At 48.1% G+C, this 19,927-nt stretch overlaps 1 protein-coding gene across 4 annotated transcripts in view; it reads left to right on the plus strand.

Moving 5' to 3' along the window:
- RUNX1 (RUNX family transcription factor 1) overlaps positions 1–19,927 on the plus strand; it is a 242,891-nt gene that overhangs the window by 177,207 nt on the left and 45,757 nt on the right. For all 4 annotated transcript variants that reach the window (XM_040620989.1, XM_040620991.1, XM_040620988.1 and 1 more), the window contains one exon: positions 4,571–4,675. In XM_040620989.1, coding sequence (XP_040476923.1) covers positions 4,571–4,675 — 105 coding nt within the window. The remainder of the gene's footprint in view (positions 1–4,570; positions 4,676–19,927) is intronic.

Raw genomic sequence — 19,927 nt, forward strand, 5'->3', positions numbered from 1 at the left:
ACGAGGAAGTGGAAGGCAGAGTTTTCCCGGAGTGGAAAAATGTCACACACACCTGTGAACAAAATGTCATCACTTATTACCTCCGTCTATGAGGTAATAAACAGCTGTCCCGGTGCTCAAGGCTGCGAACAAGAGCCCATTGTGCGGGCCGCGACCAGAGTATCTCCACGCTCAGGAATCACATCCCTGGGGCCCGGGCGCTCCGGCTAGGAGCTTGGGCTGGGCAGACACTTCTTACGACTGCACATAAAATGATGGGCATAAAATGATAGAATTATAATTATGAGCAACAATTTCACAAATATTCACTTTGGTTGAATTTCATTCCCGATTAAGTAGGCCAATCTGTGGTTAACCAGGGGGCGGCGTTAAAGGCTCAACTGCCAGGAGTCCAAAGTCAGCTCAGTGAGAAGCTGCTTTTGAATTAGAACCCGGGCTTACAGTCAGCTGTCAAGCACGCTCTGGGTATAGTGAAGCCCCTGGGACTATAGTCGCTTTTTTTTTTTCTTAAGATTGTATTTATTTATTTATTTATTTATTTATTTATTTATTTATCAGAGAGAGAGAGAGAGAGAGCGCACAAGCAGGGGGAGCAGCAGGCAGAGGGAGAAGCAGACTCCCCGGTGAGCAGGGAGCCCGATGCAGGGCTCCATCCCAGGACCCTGGGAACATGACCTGAGCCGAAGGCAGACGCTTAACTGACTGAGCCACCCAGGCGTCCTTATATTCTCTTTTCTGGGCAGTGGTAGAGCATGGGAAAAGTACTGAAAGTCTGGATTCCCGGTGCTGGTGTCGCCAATGACAATAATGTGAAGAACAGTGGATCTAAAGCTGAGAGATCTGGGTTCTGCTGTGTATAAAAGCTGTGTGACTTTGGGCCAATTGCTTAACGTCTCTGAGCCTTAGCTTTGCTACCTATTAACCAGGAACAATAAAATCTATCTTGTTTATTTCATGGGAATGTTATGAGGACCAAAGCCAATAGTATATGGGAATGTGTTTGAAAAGTTGTAAGTTCTACACAAATCTAAAAATGCCAGTATGATAAAGACGATCATTCTTAGCTGTCGTTTAGGAAACCAAGTATAGAATGGTTACAGCAGGGCTGCCATAGGAGTGGGACCCATTTCGGGAGGTAATGTGCACAGGTGCCGTGGAGCAGTTCTGAGTCACAGTGCCAAGACCGGAACTCTTAAAAGACATTTGGCGTCTGAACTCAAACTAGGTCAAATTCATATTCACTAGGAACCTCAGAACGTGTGACCTTATTTCGACAGAGGGGCTTTGCAGATGTAATCAATCAGGCGAGGGCCTCCTGGGTTAGGGTAGGCCCTAACTCCAATGACTGGTGTCCTTATAAGGGACAGTGGATTTGGAGACCGAAGACACACAGGGGCAAGGCCACGTGACAACAGAGGCAGAAGCTACATGATGTGGCTGCAAACCACAAGAAAGCCGAGGATTGCCAGCAACCACCAGCACCCGGGCAAGGCCAGGAAGCGTTAGCCTTCAGAGGAAGCGTGGCCCTGATGACACCTTGATTTTGGACAGGTGGCCTCCAGAGCTGGGAGAGAGTGTGTTTCTACTGTCTTCAGCCTCTGGGTCAGTGCCGGTTTGTTACAGCAGTCCTAGGTCACTGGTCCGGTGTTTTTGTGGAATTTGAAAGGCTGAAGCCACAGGCAACCGAGGAAGCACACGGGTGCCCATGAACGTGGGCGCCGGGAGGGCTGTGAACGTGGAAGATATGGTCAGAGTCGCAAGTGACCTTGCGCATATCCCATGAACCCGGAACCCCTGTTTTGCGGACCAGGAGACTGCGATCTGGAAAAGTCGAATAATAGTTAAAAGAACTCCGATCTGTCTTGCGGGAAGAGCCACCCGCCTCCATGTCACTGCACCCACCTCGATGGACCTGACCTGCAGCCCCTCTTGCCGGCTCCCCTACTTCAGCAAGATGCCGGGGGAGAGATGATCTGGGGTGTCGTCCTGAAGCCACAAGTGAACGATGTCCTCAAGATTTTAAATCCCTAACGCCCGAAAGGAATCTTCTCCGGGTTCCAGGAGATAAGAGCAGCTGATGGGAACATCAGTCTGGGGGTTGGGCCTCCTGGGCTTCTCCAATGCTCTGGCCTCATGGGCACCCCTCCCCAGAAAGCAGCCTCGCCTCACCTGGCAGATAGGTCGGCCTTGACTTTGGTTGTAAAGCCAGGTCGGACGAAGCTGGTTTCAGCGTCCAATCTTGGTTTGTCATTATTCTTATCATAGGCCTCCCTAGAGACAATGCAGATCCTTGGGGATTTTTCGCTGGGGATATTTCATGATTAGTAATCGCTGGCTTGCAGCGGCCAAAGATGACACAGTTGACCCTTGAACAACATGGGTTGAACCACGCAGGCTCACTGACGTGCGGATTTTTTCTGATAAATACGGTACAGGACTGTAAATGTATTTTCCTTAGGATTTTCTTAATGTTTTCTTTTTTTTTTTTATTTAAGATTTTTATTTATTTATGTGACAGAGAGACAGCCAGAGAGAGAGGGAACACAGCAGGGGAGTGGGAGAGGAAGAAGCAGGCTCCCAGCGGAGGAGCCTGATGTGGGACTCGATCCCGGACAACACTGGGATCACGCCCTGAGTCAAAGGCAGACGCTTTAACGACTGTGCTACCCAGGCGCCCCTTCTTAATGTTTTCTTTTCTCTAGCTTACTGTATTGTAAGAACACAGTATATATAATATGTAAGAAATACAAAATATCTGTTAATTGACTGTTTACATTGCGGGTGAGTCTTCTGGTCAGCAGTAGGCCAATGGTAGTTTTGAGGGGGTCAAGGCTATACACTGATTTCAACAGGGCAGGGGTCGGCGGCCCGTAATCCCTGTGCTGTCCGAGGGTCGACTGTATTTTTACTGACCTTTTTTTGTGGCTTTCTTTTGTATTAAAACATGCATGACAGTGGAAAGTATTCTGCTCTTTCTAACTTGAGGAAGGAAGACAAGTTGATGTTTAAACGGTTTGGGAGGAGATAGGGGAATGAAGGGGCCGTTTTGTTTTCCTTTCATTTCTTTTTGGTTTTGTTTCATTTTACATGACTAAGAGGAGAAACTGTTCAATAGAAACCCACGGCCCTGTTGTGGGCGGTCCCAGCATCCTGCTTCGTCAAACCTTAGAATCCTGCTGGGGGGGCGCCTGGGTGGCACAGCGGTTAAGCGTCTGCCTTCGGCTCAGGGCGTGATCCCGGCGTTGTGGGATCGAGCCCCACATCAGGCTCTTCCGCCATGAGCCTGCTTCTTCCTCTCCCACTCCCCCTGCTTGTGTTCCCTCTCTTGCTGGCTGTCTCTATCTCTGTCGAATAAATAAATAAAAAATCTTTAAAAAAAAAAAAAAAAAAGAATCCTGCTGGGGAACTCTGAGAAACAGAGAGGAAAAATAATAGAAGTGAGCACAGCACACACACACACACACACACACACACACTCGCACGCATACCTTCATGCCCCAGATACTGTTCTAATGGTTTTACCCCTATGACCTCATTTAACTTCCCCCCAAATGCTATAAGGCCCAACATGCTATGTGTACCCATCTTCCAGGTAAGGGCACTGAGGCACGGAGGGGTCTAGGGCCTTGCCAAAGGACAGCTAGCCAGAGTTCAAACTCGGAGTTCATTCTCTGCACCGCGTGGCCAAGAAGAAATGTTTTAAATTATTAATATAGGTGCATATTAATACTTACATTATTACTATTAATTGTTGGTGTATTTATATGAATTACTTACATGTTAGTCATTGTGTTCTAACTTATAAACAGATTTTTAAACAGTTTTTCAGAGTTACCAAAAGCATCGCGGTAGACATCCGTAATGAAAACACACTCACGTCCCACGCGTGTATGCCAAGTGTTTAGCTGGACATCCACGTGTGTTTTTATGTTTATAGTCCTTATTGAATCTCAGTCTGTCAGTTACATATCGTTAAGTCAGTTTATTGACTATAAAGTCTGTCTGGCCAATCCCATGAGCGCCTCTAATAACATCTAGCATTTAAAAGTAATATTTAAAGTCAATTAACCAGCAATTATTAGTGTTTTTGAAATACAGGGAGAATAAGTTTAACTTCGCCTATTCACAAACTCAGGAATTCTGTCTTTCCTAACCCTTGGAGGGACAAGCAGTGTTAGAAGGGAAAGACGGATACGGTTTCTTTTACTCCTTGGGGACAGTTATCACGGGGGGCGTGGAGAGCTGCCAATCCGAGCCCATGTTCCCTGGAGTCTCGACTTGAAAGAAAACAAAACCGAATCTGTCTTGATCCTGTGTTGTTTATTGATGATTTAGCGAAAGCCGTATAACCATGTGAAGTGTTAACATCTAGACAAACACTGAAGGGGTGCATTCCAGAATTCAAGCGAAGCCAAAGCTAGGGGAGTGTTGGAAAAACCGCTCACTTATGCTGAAGAAATACCACCTTTCCAGTCTGAGGGCTGGAAAGCATAAATTAATGGTCAGCTACCCAGCATATATGGTCAGACCTTCCCCTCATTTTTTGGTGTTCTCTTTCGTGTTCCAACAGGGAAAAGCTTCACTCTGACCATCACCGTCTTTACAAATCCACCGCAAGTTGCCACTTACCACAGAGCCATCAAAATCACCGTGGATGGACCCCGAGAACCTCGAAGTAAGTGGGCCCCCCATGGGGGCTGGCACGCTGTCCGGGCTGGCACACCGAGGCCCCCGGGACGGTATCTCAGAATCCTTGGGTTGGACCGGCACTGCCTAAATGTGGCTAACACCTCCGCCAGGCAGGACTGTGAGGCCCCTGCGGGAAGAAAGAATTTTATTGTTGACACTCACCCCTCAGAGTCTGTCTCTGAGCCCTGGGCTCCTTTTAAAGCCTTCTCTTCGGGGGCAGAAAAGCAGATCGGGCTGAGTCAGGTGCGTGTTTGAAGCATTTGGGGGCCGCGGGAGACGGAGGCCTGGTCCCTCAAATAAACGGTGAAGTTCCACAGGTTTAGAAACAAACAGTCAGTGGAAGCTTGGCCAGCCACCGGGGGGGCCAAAAACATGCCTGAGCTTCAGAGCGGACCACAAGGGGCTGATTACTATCCATGCTGGCCTTTTATTCGTTTGTTAAGGCCAGAGATGAAAACTCTGAAAATGACTTTTTTCTTCCTGTGGCACAGATCAGAGTCTTATTACAGGACTGATTAAAATAGAGAATGAGAGGGCAGAAGAATTCCTGGGGGAAAACCAGTAAATATAGAAAGACGGTACCAAAAAAAGAGTCCCTGTGAGGAAAGCTTTTTTAAAAAGCAGTGGGGTTGTTTAGTCTGCAGAAAGATGTCTTCACGGTGACTTAATGACTATCTTTGAGTAAACACAAGAGTAACACTCTTTTCCAGAGCCACACCCTTCCCCAGGACAGAGGCTGGATTCTGCCCAGCCTCCGCGTGCCTTCAAACCCTATCAGGTCCCTGGTGGAAAATGAGGGCTCTCTTTTCTGGTGGGAGACAGACTCAGAGACAGGGCTTCCCACTACCCCTGGAGGTTGAGATGCAGGGAGGTCAGGTCATAACACGGAGTGGGTAGGAATTTGGGCTCGGGGGCACCACAAGTGGAGTTCTAGTTCAGGCATGTAAGCCTTCAGCAAGTTACGGGGGCTCCCTGGACCTCAGTCTCCTCATCTGCAAAATGGAGACAACAGTGAGAGCTTCTTTCTGAGACAGGAGACAGTGCTCTGTGCCTGGCACAGAGAATGATCTCAGCAGATGTTCTCCACCCCCAGTAAAGGCTCCCTGGCTGCGTCTGAGGCTGACGCTCAGCGGGGCGGTCCTCCAGAGGCGCTTCTCACGGTGGTGATGCTGCTGGGACGGTGGGGTCGCCCCCAGGCATGGCCCGACGGGTCACCTGCTGCTCACCCCAGTGGTGGCAGTGTTTCCTGCAGTCCTGGACACAGCCTCAGGGTGTCTTGATAGCCTGCTAGAACCATCCCATGAGCTGCCTCAGCTTTCCCAATGCCCCAGAGAGGGAAGAACCCCCCCCAAGGAACCATCATCCCCACCGAGGACAGCCCCCCAGGACATGGCATTCCATTCACCATCTCCTTATACTGCCATTTGCCTAGTCCGTGACTCCCTTTATTGCTGACCTCATTTCCCCCGTCTCAGCTTTTGCTCTTGAACGCATGGAGACAATCTGGTCATGCCCAGACTTGGGAAACTCTGGGAGTTGGTATCAGCCCCTGATTCCAATTTATGTTTGAAAAGGAGGTCACGGGCACGGGACCACACAGTGACAACCAAACGCACCTTCGTAGGTTTCCCAAGTAGGAGCGGCAAACGGAAGACTCATAGTGACCCTGTTCTGTTAATAACGTAACGGAAACACAGCACAGGCGCCTTGGCTCTCCGCAGAGGACCAAAGAGGAAGCAGGTTTCGGTTCTAGCAAGGCACAGGGCTGGGGGCAGGGGCAGTTGTGAGGTGTAAGGAAATTGACTTTGAGGATCACGAAACTTTGACAAAGGCCCACTCAGGTGGCTATAGAATCTCTCTCTTTAAGAAATAGATGCCATTCAAATGCCGACCTGTCTGGAAGAAGAAGCTTAAACCAATGACCCCCTGGTATTTCTCTACCTGTTCCTCTCCCGTGCACAGAGAAAAGGGGGGGAGTAGGTCTTGCCCCACCGCCAGTATTTCCTGTAACATTCAAAGACCCACCCAGGCAGCTGAGCTTCAGAAGACAAATGGTGGGTGCTCTGACTTTTAAGAATTGGCAGTCAGAGGGGGGAAATACAGTATTGTAATGGCCTGCCTGTATAGACAGTTTGCTCTCCTGCTGTTTTATAACTTCAGAAAAAAGTCATTATTGAGAAGGACTCTTTGAACAGACAGAAGGGATTTGCTCCAAGGAGGCACCATTTTTATCGAGTCTTTCCTGTCCAATGGAATGTGGGGTCTTAGGAAAAATTAAATGGAAGGTAGTAAACATGGTAGAGAGAGGTGTTAGAGTCCCAGGCAGACAGTCCCACATGGCACAAAGGACTTCTAGAAAAAAAATTGAATGCAGACAGACTCCGGCGTGGCTTGAGTAATGCTGACTTTTCTGTTCACCCCAGGAAGCAAGGGTGGGCCCTCGGTTCTAATTTTCGTGTGCTGTCCTCCTCATTATGTGAAAATCTAGATTCAAGGTGGGAACTACTTTTTGATGAAGCTCTGCTCACGGCCCCTTTCTTTTTTTCCTTTTCTTTCTTGTAAAGAGAAAGTGAACAGAGTGTTTTTCAGTTTTATTGAGATATAATTGACATACAACACTGTGTAAGTTTCAGGCTTACAACACGATGATTTGTTATATGTGTATATTGCACGATGATTGCCACAATAAGTTCACCCATCCGTCACCTCAAATAGTTACAGTGTGTGTGTGCATGTGTGTGATGAGAACTTTTAATATCTGTCCACCTAGCAACTGTCAAGTATACAATACAGTACCATCAAGTATAGTCATCACGCTACACGTCTTCTCCCCAGGACTTGTTCATCTTATAAGTAGAAGCGTGAACCCTTTGACTACCTTCACCCACTTCCCTGCGTTCCCACTCGGCCCCCGTCGCCTGCCCCTGGCATCCACCAATCTGCTGCTCTCTGTGTCTATGAGGTTTTTTTTGGTTAGATTTTACATGTGAAATCATACTGTCCTTGTCTTTCTCTGTCTGACTTATTTCATGTAGCATAACGCCCTCGATGTTCATTCATGTTGTTGCAAAGGGCAGAATTTCCTTCCTTGTAAGGCTGAATAATATTCCATTGGGGGGTGTGTGTGTATTTTTCATCCATTCATTTATTGATGGACACTTAGGTTGCCTCTGGTCTTGGCTATTGGGAATAATTCACAGCCACTTTCTAATGTCATGTGAAGAGAGGTCATCGCACGTCAATCAGGAGGCCCAGACAGTGTCACATCTGTGGATTAATAATACCTCCCAAGTCCCTTTGATCCTTATGGGGCAATGAATTCTGGCCGATTCCGGCAAAGTGGCTCTGGCATTCACAAGTCAAATCGTTTTGAAAAGTTTTATTGTTTCATGAAATCAAAGACTGGGGGAGCTGAAGAGAGAGCCTCCAGGCCTGATGGCCTCAGATTGAAAAAAGGGAAGAAGCCCAGGGAAATGAAATTATGTGCCTTGGTTGAAAAGAAATAGTTGGTGATGAAGGCAGAAAGAGAATGAGGAGCTCCTGGTACATAATCCTGCACTCCCGTCTGTCTATCCGTCTGTCTGTCTATCCATGCACCTCTCCATGCACCTGTGCCATCTGTCCATGACCTATTCCAAGCTCTCTGACGTGGCTTCATAGCCTGGCGTTCGAAATGAGGTGTTGGCTTACGGGGCTTCTCAGTTCGTGAGATGGTCTAGAAAGGGCAAATCGTGGCGCCTCGTTGCACGCATGGAGCCTTCGGCTTGAAGCACCCATGCAAAAACCCAGAAGGGAAGCTTATCTCACTCACCTTGACGCTGAGGTGACAAGGACAAGAACTAGAGAACACGCCACCGCCGACTGTCGGCCAGGCCAGTGGGACCGCTTGATGCTCCCCACCTCAGCTTCCTGGTTTTCGGGGGTGAGGGTGCAGCAAAAGGGCATTCCAGAGAGAACGGAAAACAGTTTGCACCCCAGATGGTTTCTTGCTCCTTTAGAGTAACTGACCTGCCGCTAGAAAGTCACAACTTGTTTTTCCCACGTTCCACGGGATTTTATTTTCATCTTAGACTAATAGAGAGATTGCTAATTGATGAAAAATTGAATTTGTTATGGAGAAGGGGCACCATCAGAAAATATTCCAGGCTGGGATCCGTCCTCGCAAGCAGCAGGGGGGACTCTGTTTTCAGTTCATAGATAGAACACTTTGTGGCTTGTTGAACATATTGAAAGATAGACTTCTCATTAAGCATGAGAGAGAGACTGATGGGATTTTCAGGACAAGGGTATCTCAGAGCTGTTTTTCTGTATTTTTTATCTTTGGGGGGGATCTAGTGAAAAACTCCATCTCTAGCCCGTGCGTCTGTGATATGATGGTATTAAGATACCAAAGCATATTCTCTGCAGAGAATATATTGTACCTCAGTGACGTGGAGGAAGATATTTTGCTAAGGAGAGATTGAGGGCAGTGAGCGATTGGGACCCCGAGTGACCCAATGGCAGGGGGTGGGGATCTCAGGGGTACAAACTGAGTAGTCATTCGGATGTCACCAGCCATCACCTGTCTGGCCAGGTATCGATCAGTTGCATCTGGAACACTGAGTAACCTAATTAAAACTTGATAAGATTAATACAACAAATATTGGCCATTTCTGGGACAACTCCGGACCTAAGGTTCAAGAAGTCCTTCACAGAAGCTGTGTTGCTCTGGCTTGGAATTCACAATCACAGATAGCTGGGTGGAGCTGTTCCTTAAAAACGTCAGAAAATGCTTTTTTTTCTGGGGCACTAGCCTTCGTGCCAACTAACCTTTTTTTAATAGGGAGTCAGTTAAAAGAGGTCCACTGGAGGGCCTTATCACTCAATCGCTTTGCTAAGGACTTTGTTCAGATCACATCACACAAATATATTTCCTTCTATGACTTGGAATAGAAGCAGCAAATCTTGGGGCGCCTGGGTGGCACAGCGTTTAAGCATCTGCCTTCCGCTCGGGGCGTGATCCCGGCGTTATGGGATCAAGCCCCACATCAGGCTCCTCCGCTATGAGCCTGCTTCTTCCTCTCCCATTCCCCCTGCTTGTGTTCCCTCTCTCGCTGGCTGTCTCTATCTCTGTCGAATAAATAAATAAAATCTTAAAAAAAAAAAAAAAAAGAAGCAGCAAATCTCTAACAGAGAGACAAAAGAAACGAGGTCCTTAAACATGGAGGGCATGTTTGGAGGGAAAAAGAGGAATGCGTGAAAGGTACCTATAAACTATGGCAATGATGGGCCTAAAAATATTTGAAATCAAGTTTCTTTAAAAAAGTGCAGAATGAGCGGAAGTGTTTACAGATTGCTCTTGTGACTGAGTAAGGTACAGGGTTTTTAAAATATTACTTTCTCTTAGTAATAAAAACACTTAGCGCTCCCGGGTGGCTCAGTCAGTTTAGCAGCTGCCTTCGGCTCAGGTCATGATTCAGGGGTCCTGGGATCGAGCGCCAAGGCGGACTCCTTGCTCAGTGGGGAGCCTGCTTCTCCCTCTCCCTCTGCCTGCCTCTCCCCCAGCTTGTGTCCTCTCTCTTTCTCTCTGTCAAATAAATAAATAAAATCTTTAAAAATAATAATAATAACACCTAATAATAATAATAATAGCTAGCACTTAGGACCGTTGTTCGCCCAGCACTGTTCAAAGAGCTTCCCATATTAGTTGATATCATCTTTGCAAGAAAAGGTAAGGAAGTCGAAGCAAAGAGAAGTGAGGTCCCTTGCCCAAGGTTACACCATCAGGAAGCCAGAACTGGAACGAAGCAGTCCAGACACAGCGACCCACAGGCGCCAGAGTCTGGTTTTAAGAACTGCCCCATCTGCTCCTTGGGCTTCAGTGTATTGAAATTTCTGTTTCAGAAATTTTTTATTAGGAAGGTTTATCAATACAATGCTGGTTCAAATACAGTCTTCGAGAAAGCAGAGCCTCGGAGCCTTGGCAATCATTGAACAGACAGGGAGCCAGGGCTCTCTTGTGGATGGGGTTACATTGGCAGACACCCTGGGGCAGGGGACAGGACCCAACACTCTACCAATGTCTGTCCCCAGGGTCTGCTTGGGGGCCTGGCATCAATAGGGACCTGAAGCAAGGACCTCCGGTGTTGGCATGCGGGAAGGATGAATCGTGTGACAAAATGATCACCAGGTGACATTCTGAGTCCCGATTCCCCCTTTGGCAAAGAGCTTCCTGGAGGGTCCAGGTGGGGACCAGAGGGTCCAGCCCTCCCGCAGGACGGAAACTTGTGTCCCTTGCTCCTCATTGGTTAGTGCAATACCAGTCAGTTTCATAGATCTGTGAGCTCAGTATTGTAATTATCCATCTACGGTCACTTTGTTTGCTCAGAACTGCTTAAGCATTTCTTCCAGGTAATGAACAGTGATCTACTTAATCCCTTGGATTCTTCAAATATCAGATTTGGACCTTAGTTCTTTCTAGATGAAATCCTGATTCACAAAAGAAAAAGGAAATAATGCTTTCTTCCCTCCCACCAGATATAAAGTAGGAGACAGACAGAGGCTCCAAGAGGAGGAAATGTTCTACTTACTTATTATATTCCTCCTCCCCAGTCTGAAAGGCATTTTGGAGCTAAGATGGACATTCTGGGTGACTTCCACGGTGCTAAGCTCCCCAACTACCCCAAGACTTGGCAAAAGCAATTTTTCAAGGATTAATAATAATCTGCCTAAATGTGTCCAGTGAGTTTTAGAATCTCATTCTGTTTATTATTTTTAGTAGTATCAAGCTAGACTAAGAATTTTGTATACATAAAGATGTCCCTGACCCTTGAGTTTTCGGCGAACTTAATTCAGGCCAAGGTCTGAAAGGTTCCCTTGGATGAATGGGAATATAAGAGGATCCCGGGGGAAGTATGCTTCTCCCCCCAGAAGCAGTGATAACCCCCCTCCGTCAGCTCACCAAGACCTGGGGAGGCCTGCGACCTCTTTGTAACAAGCCCTATCTATACCGAAGTCACTAAGGTTTTTATTTGGTATTTGTATTGCTGTAGAAAGGAAAGGGGAAAATTCCTTCCAGGTAGGTACCAGTGAGAACACCAGGAAAGGATCTAGATACCCTGTCAGTCTAATAGAGGGGGAGAGGGGAGAGAAGCAGCATGCAATGAAACTTGGACCATTCCCTTGGATTTCTCTTTCCATCAGGGCCATTGCAAACCGAAGCGCTATTTTGTTTATTTGTTTTTTAAGATTTTATTTATTTATTTGAGAGAGAGGGAGAGAGAGAACACAAGCAGGGAGGAGGGGCAGAGGGCCAGGGAAAGCAGGCCCCTCTCCCCCGGGGTTCATGACCTAACCCCAAGGCAGACGCTTAACTGACTGAGTCACCCAGGCACCCCCACCCCGAAACGCTATTTTAAGTCACCCCAGTGCTGTCCGGAACTAAGCCAATATATCACAGTCCTAGTTAGGATTTAGTATATGAAGGGCTAAAAGAAAAAAAAAATCTATCTCTATTTAAGCTTCCATTTCTTAATCTTAAAACATGTAGAAAATTCTCTGGATCCTGAGCGGAGACCTGGGTTCACATTGGCGCCACCAGGTCAGTGGGTGTGACCTTGGGCAATTATCTTAAGTACTTTCATCCTGGTCCTCACTTTCCTCTTCGGTCCAACCAGGCGATGGGATGAGATAATCTCCAAATTAGTTCCCGCTCGGAAGAGGTAACAAAATATTGTCAGAGCCATAGATTCCCCACAAACAAGGCCCCTTAGAGGCTAAGTCCCCTGGGGCCCCCTTCCCTGGGAGAAGGGGACTTTGTCCTATGTGACCTCAGACGTAGCCACTTGTACCCACACGCATAATATGTTAGTTATCTTTGGGGGGGGGGCTGTAAATTTTTGAAAGGGCTTTTATCATTTATTTTTTAAATGATCTGGCTATGAGTAACTCGTTTCATTACCTTCGGCCCCGATTTCCCTGCCGTGAATGATGTGATTACAATCAGCGTTGAGATTCCCCACTCTGGCACTTGCTAACTGTGTGGGTGACCATACCTGGTGGGGGGTGGCTGGCCTGGCTGGGCCTCCAGGGACAGTGGCCGTACTGACCTCACAGGGCTGGGAGGCTGGAGAAGACTGTAGAACAATTAGAACACACAGTAAGTGTTCGGAAGATGGAGCAATTATTTGCATTAGTCTCGGAACCCTTTGGCTATGAGAAAACTCTAAACAACAACAACAACAACAAAATGTGAACCCTAAGTTTAAAAATTCATGAAGTTGCCATCATGCTGCATTTTTTAAGACGTTTAATTAAACATTTATAAATTTTGATTTTTTTTTTTCAGTTTTCCTTTTGAATTTAGACCCAGTAAATTTCTTTTCTTGCATTTTTATGGACCCTTGAAACACTCTGGGCACTGTTCCTAAGTCCCTCTTTGGTAAAATGGCCTTACTCCCAAATGTTGAACTTCGTAAAAAATTCCAGGGGAAAAATCCTGACTAACAGCGACAGTCAGTACTGAGATCTAACGTGCGGGCTCTTTTCATTATATGCAGGACAGGCTGGAGGAGAGACTGTTCCACATTGTTCTAGAAAACTGACATGAAGTATGCCAGAGTCTCTTGGAGTCTGAATTCTTGCCCCAGAGGAGATCAGCTCTCCTCCCGGGGTGTCTGGACCCGCTAGCCACAGGCAAGCTTTGCAGACATAGGAAACACACTCAGTAACCCGCTAAGTTCCCTAAATCAATGTGTCTTTCTAGACTTGTTCTGGGTTTTTTTGGATATTTTGGAATCTGTTTGGTAGGGCTTTTCTTCATTTCCTCCAAAGCCATTCAGTGGCACATTTCAAGGACACAGGTGCTCTCCCAGTAGAGATGGAGACCCTTCTGCGCATGTGCGGGGCCTGGGTTTGCAAGCCAGGTGCCCTGCGGCCTCAGGGAGCCGCCCCCCCCCCCCACCTGGGGTGCTTGGGGAACCCCGCTCAGCCGAGGTCCGCGCGTGTCATCCAGTTGCATTGTGGGGGGACCTAGGCCGGGGCCTTGGTCCCCGGGGGTGCCGCAGGAAAGGTGGGCCCCGGCACCGGGAATGCCGCTGCCAAGGTTGGGGTGGGAAGGCACACCTGCGGAAGGACTGTCGTTGGCAGCCCCACGCAGCATTATCACGGTCAGCTTCTCGACTTTGGGGTGGCTTGAGAATTTTTTCCACACTTTAGCCATTTTCCATTTCTCATTTTGAAAAGAAACAAAAAACAAAACAAAACTCTGCGCGAGTTTTCCCGGAGGCTTGGGGCTTTTTCTGTAAGCCATGCAGCCTTCGATCAACAAAGAATTCCATCCAGTGGGTCTCCTAGAACCTGACCACCCCCAAACAACAGCAAAAAACCCCACAAGTTCAGCTTAAATAAGTCAAGGAAAAGCTACCCCCTTGCACTGGATCTGTGTTTAAGATCATTTGAGCTAACTCGAAATTTTTGTCTTCTGTTCTTTCCATGTTCTTGTCCTTCATAACAATTTGTTTTGAAGGTTTTTGCTATGGAAAGTTGGCAATAAAGAAGGAATAAATTAAGTAGGATCTATTACTGGGCATTACAGCTGTATTATCAGACAACTCAGAAGACACTGACATTTAGTTGAATGGGAAATGCCTCTTTCATAACATGACGGGCCGTGCGCACATGGTGTATTGGTCTCAAGTTCTATGTGCAAGTAAGTTATGCGGTGTTACTGGTAAAGTTCACTACAGCCGATAGCCAAATATGGTGGATATACATTTATAGATGAAAATCAAGGTTAAAAAAAAATTAAGTACCCAAAGCAAATTTGTTTGCCGTTTACCTTTTTTTTCCTTAAAGAAACATAATCGAATTAATCTGCCAACTCCCTAGACCCCTGTTAAGTAAGTTAATGGCAATCCATCAGTTTGATACTTCCATGATTTACATATACTCAGGTTCCATTAAAGCCAGTATTGACTAAAACTCGGGCTGTTATGGAAGTCTTTCAGGATTCTTTCATATGCCGAGATGTCAAACATTGGATAATGCTATGTGTTTGGTTGGTTTTGGTTTTGTTTTTGTTCGCCACGGCCTAGAAGTAAGTCTTCTGGTCATCCGAGATAAAAAGTACATATTTTGAAATCAGTAAATTCTTAAGGACTGTATGCCTTCATGGCCCCTTTTGGAGTTGTTCCTGGTATCCCCTTATTTTTACTTGGCTTTGAAGTGGTTTTGTGATATTTCCAATTCGTTCATTATAAAGAGCTGAAGAGACGTGCACAGGGTCACCTCTTTCGGTTCGTCTTCAGCTTTGCCAACAGGGCAGAGCCCTGGGTTTCAGAAATGAAGCAGAGAGCTCTGAGCGGGAGGAAGGGAGAGAGGCATTTGGAGCTGGACCAGCCTGGCTTCAAGTGTGATCCCTGCCACTTACTAGCTGCACATCGGTTTCCCCATCTGTAGAATGGGCTTCGTGACACCTGCCTTGCTGGGGGGTGTGGAGATAAAATGAGCTAGCCTAAGAGGTGGACTGGAGCGGTGGTTGGCCACTAGAGAGCTGGCTGCCTCATTCACCCTCACCTCTCATCTGAGAGGTTAGCCTCCCAAAGCTCAGTCTCCTCAGTCTCCTCCTGGGTAAAACCAGGAAGGTGATACCCTTGGTGGGGTGGGCAGGGGCGGGCCAAGGTCTTGTGCACATTGATGACAGCACACCTTGGCACAGAGGAGCTTCTTAAATATTAGCACATGCCCTGGACACACAGGTCCCTTTCCCTCATCCCTTAGCCCTTACCAAGGGAACTACTGGAATTCTGCCCAAGTGGGGGCCAAATATCTGCCATTACCAAGTTATTAAAAAAAAAAAAATCCTGACAGATCGAGTCCCCAGAATACAATACAATAAGAGCTTTTTTCTGTTTTCTGTCTACCCTATCTATTATTAATTCCAAGTACTGAACCAATTTCAACAACTTACTCCTCACTGAAGCAAAATCCTGTTAACCGGATTGCCTTGCAGAGAAGTGGTCCTTCTCCAAACAGAGATTTTATCCAACTGTAGTTGTTTCTTAACTGAACATTAGTTAGCACTCCTGCTGCTGTGTGCCTGCCAAGTCTCTTCACATCTAGAAGCTTCCGCTGAGTCTCATTTATAAGATGGGAATAATCGTAGGGGCTGTCTTACCGCATAGGGTTGTTTTGGATGAATTGAGAAAATCTATATCAAGGTGCCCTGTAAACAGTGTCATCGATTAGATAATAGAAATCTAATAGCTATGCAGTAAAATAATAGAAAAATATAAATGAAAAATTGTTGTTTGTGTATATTACACAAAAACTTAGGGGTCTTAAGTAAAATAACCATTCGTTTTTTTGGAGGTAGATTTCATCTCATGAAGTCTTTTGAAATTGAGGGGAAGAAAATTGTAGAGAAAAAACAGAGACACTCAAATCAGCCTCTACTATAAATCCATAATGCTAGGAACTTTACCTTTGCCGTCAGAATATCTTGATAGTTTCTTTACCTACTCTTCGTACCCTCGGAGAAGATTGAGAACAAAAAGAAGCAACTCAGACAGTTGAAGAGAGCTGGCTTTTCTTTTAAGAGATAGTTCTTTTCCAAAGCCAAACGAAGTTTTTCCTCTACAGCTCTGGAATGCCCTTTTGCTGGAGCATGTGAGGTCCTACTGCAGCTGGCGGCGTCCTTACTCCTTTTTTTTTTTTTAGCCCGTGGCTCTTTACATATGTTGCTTGCCTGAGATTTCTGGATTAGATTTCAGGGAGGTGAAACGTTACACCCTTGAGCTTCCATGCCAGTTTCCCAGGACCAGTCAAATCTGCAGCAGCTCAGAGGTGAGAATCTTTCAAGGCTCCAGAGAGGCCGGCTTTCTGTCCTGTTCGTTTGCTGACTGGCTGCCAGGAGCAGGTGGGGAGAAACTCGTTCTATTCCTTGGGTGATTCATCCAGTCGCAAAATAAATAGGCAGCCGAGTGCAGGCAGAAAGGACTGGAAACTGCTGAAATTTGAGTCTCCAGGGCTGGGCTCATCTCAGGAACTGCTCTGTCGAACTCTAAAAGGAATCCTGAGCCCTGGGCAAGGGAGCGGCAGCGGCCCGGTGGAAAGACGGCTGGCCTGGGAGACCGATGCTGCTTCCCGTCCCCTCTCAGAGCCTCCGTTTCCCCATCTGCAGAATGAGAGAGGATCCGATGATGATTTTAAGATCTTTCTTCGGCTTCTCAAAGGACGACTCTATCGATGTCCGTAGGAGCAGTGGCCCTTCCGACGCATGGTCTTCCAACCTGGAGAGGAGAGCCCCGGGGCCCTGCAGACCTGCAGACCCGCAGCCAGCCCCCCAACCTGGGGGGGCAGAGGACTAGAAGATGGGGGAGGGCTGGCAGGCGAGAGGGGGTACATCTATCACTCCCCAAGCAGGAGCAAGAAATGAATAAAGGTCCACTCCGGAGTGACATGCCACAAGCAGGGGAATCATCCTAACTAGATTTCCCGTGGCTTTGGCATCATTTAAGAAAAAAAGAGAGAGAGAGAGAGAGGGAAAAAAAAAAAAAGACACATCCTTCTACCCACAAAGTGCTCAATTGTGCAAACCCACAAAGACCCAACATGGCCAGCTTCCTGAAGCTGGCCGGTCCGAGACCTTAGTGTTCATTCCTCCACCAACTAAAAGAGAGGGTCTGAGTCCTGTTGACTTCATTGTTCGACGTTTCTGAGCGAGGCCTGCCTCCCTTGTTCGCCTCCTCGCAGAGTTATGGGCTGTTCTTCATTACCTGCCCTACCTATCTGCACAATCTAGCCGCAAACAGCTTTGGTTGACCACACCACTTCCCTATTGAAAGTTAATACTGTTTGACTCATTCTGTGTTACTAACCTAAAGCCAAAGAAAACAAGGCAGAGAATAACCGGCTTGTATGGAGTTTGGAAAGCTCTCAGAGGCCCTGCTTTCAAAACCCTATACAGTAGCTTTACTATATCTCTCTGGTACAGCTGCAAAAAAATCAAGGAAGCAGAAGTGGTTAAAAAAAAAAAAAGCTGGGGGTGGGGAAGAGCCAGGGCAGGAGTTGGGGGGGAGGGGGACACCCCGCAGGCTGCGGGAGGACTCGGCATCATCCGTAGCAGTGTCTGAGCCCCGAGCCCCTTCTCACAGAGCCCAGATTCTGCCTGCACGCACCGGAGTGTCCAGACAGAGGAGGGACTGTTCACGGAGTTCAAAGGAGAGAACGTTCAAAACCTGAGTGGAGAAGGAGGGTCTCCTATGGCCTGCGGAGCATAGTAGAGCTGGGCAGCCGGTCCCACCAAGCCCGGGCTCCGTAGGCAGGGCCCCAAGGTAAAGACAGAGAAAGGGGCAAGTGTGTTCCTTTCCGATCAGGAAAGGATTTGCCGGGAGAAGGTTGCCCGTCTTTGCTAGGGAAGTATTGACAGCCATCCCGTCCTGCATTCCGTAACTGGCTCAGATGTGGTCACCAGGGTGAAGAGGGGGCAGTTGCGTCTTGGAATAAATAGAACGTTCCCGCCCAACACCGCCTGGCAGGCAGTGGGACTTGTGCTGTCATCACCACATCGCAGCTCTTTGGGAAGCCCAGGCAAAAAACCGCTTGCCCGTTCAGGTAACGGGCGGAGGAGGGCTTCCTCCCCTCCAGACGGACGCGTCTTCTCGGCTGTGTATTGGCAACGGTGGACAAAAATTGGCCTCTGTGAGGTCCTCATCTCCCAAACAACCTGAAAGCTTTTTCTCTGGATGGTGTGAGGTGGGACTGATAGGCCATTAAAAACAAGGACTTCTTACTGTTGCTTTTCTGACCAGCAAGCACTCAGGAGACCTTGTGCCCTAGTCCTCCGTACCCTGCAGGGCCTGCTCGGCCACTTTCTAAAGGACTTTGACAGTCCCTCAGTCTCCTGCCTCTTTGAGGACAGCCCCAAAGTCAGTTGGCATTTATGACACACGAAAGAGAAAGAGAGAGAGAGGGAGAGAGAGAGAGAGATGGAAATCAGATGCTCCCCTCTGCCCCCCCCCCCCGGAAAACCCCCGGGGGCCCAGCAGGCAGGGCTTTTAGGAATGGGAAGGAATTTCCTTACCCCTCTTCAGAAGCAGAGGAGTGGAGAGCATCTTACACACTGCTGGGTGCACATCCCAGAATAACTCTAGCCTACGGAAGGGGAGTTGATTCACTCCTTCCTTCCTTCATTCATTCACCTAGCATTTCCTGGGCCACCACCCACCCTGGCAGGGGCCCTCCGTCTACCCTCCCCGTGGCTCTGCGGGTCACTCAGGGCGTGTGCCAGGGCAGAGGGGAGGAGACCTGTGGGGGGAGGGGGATGGCCTGTGTGGAGAGCAGGAATGCCCAGGCAACTCGAAGAGGAGATGGAATCCGTGGCCATCTGGGATCACGTTCTGTCCCCAGGCCTTGCCCTGGGGCTGGCTGTGCTGAAAACCAGGACTGCAAAGCCAGTTCCGAAGCTCCAGGCAATGTTTCAGGCCCTACTCACCTCTCAGGACTGCCCCTACCCTGCCACCAAACCATACCCCCTGAAGGCACCTTCCATTCAGAGCTCTATGCGATGCGATGCGGGAAGGAGCTCTTGGGTTAAAAGAATCCCATTACAAGCCGTTCCTGCTCTCGGGTTACTTTTTAATCACCCTCCAATGGTGTTTTCTGAAGACAGTGCCTTCATCGAGGGGAGTGGGTAATACTTGGAATTACAGGCTGATAGAGAAGAAAGGATCTTGAACTTGCCGGGCCATCTGCACCCCTCCCTCTATGGGGTTGCCTCCAGCGCCCCCACAGAGGGCTGCCTCTGGTCGAGAGCAAAAGAAACCAGGCGGGTTCTCCGCCCTAAGCTACAATTACCTCCTGAGTCACCAGACAGAAACAGGAGGTAACCCGTGGCGACCAGCGACTGCCGATTTTGAACTCCGCTTTCAGGGAGGTCCAGGTCTCCGAAAGCTCAGGCAGGCAAGCTAAAAACGCCGCTGCCTGTCACTCTGAGGCTTGAACAGCAGCGGCCCAGTCTTGTTTTTCTGTCCCCGTGAATCTTGGGGGCCTGGTTTGGGAGGGAGGGGGGCCGGTCCCACGTGGACCTTCCTTCCCCCTGAAGGCTGTGTGAGTCGCTCCTCTGACGTGGGCCCTGACTGCCTTTGCCTCTCCCTCTCCCTTGGGCTGTTGCTTTGTATACCTTTCCTTTTCTACTTGTCTCTAGCACTTAGGTCTTGGCCCTCGGGACAGTGTATGCGTGGGGGGGGGGGTAAGGGTG

Source organism: Ursus maritimus, unplaced genomic scaffold (assembly GCF_017311325.1).
Source record: "Ursus maritimus isolate PB19 unplaced genomic scaffold, ASM1731132v1 scaffold_4, whole genome shotgun sequence".
Taxonomy (NCBI): domain Eukaryota; kingdom Metazoa; phylum Chordata; class Mammalia; order Carnivora; family Ursidae; genus Ursus; species Ursus maritimus.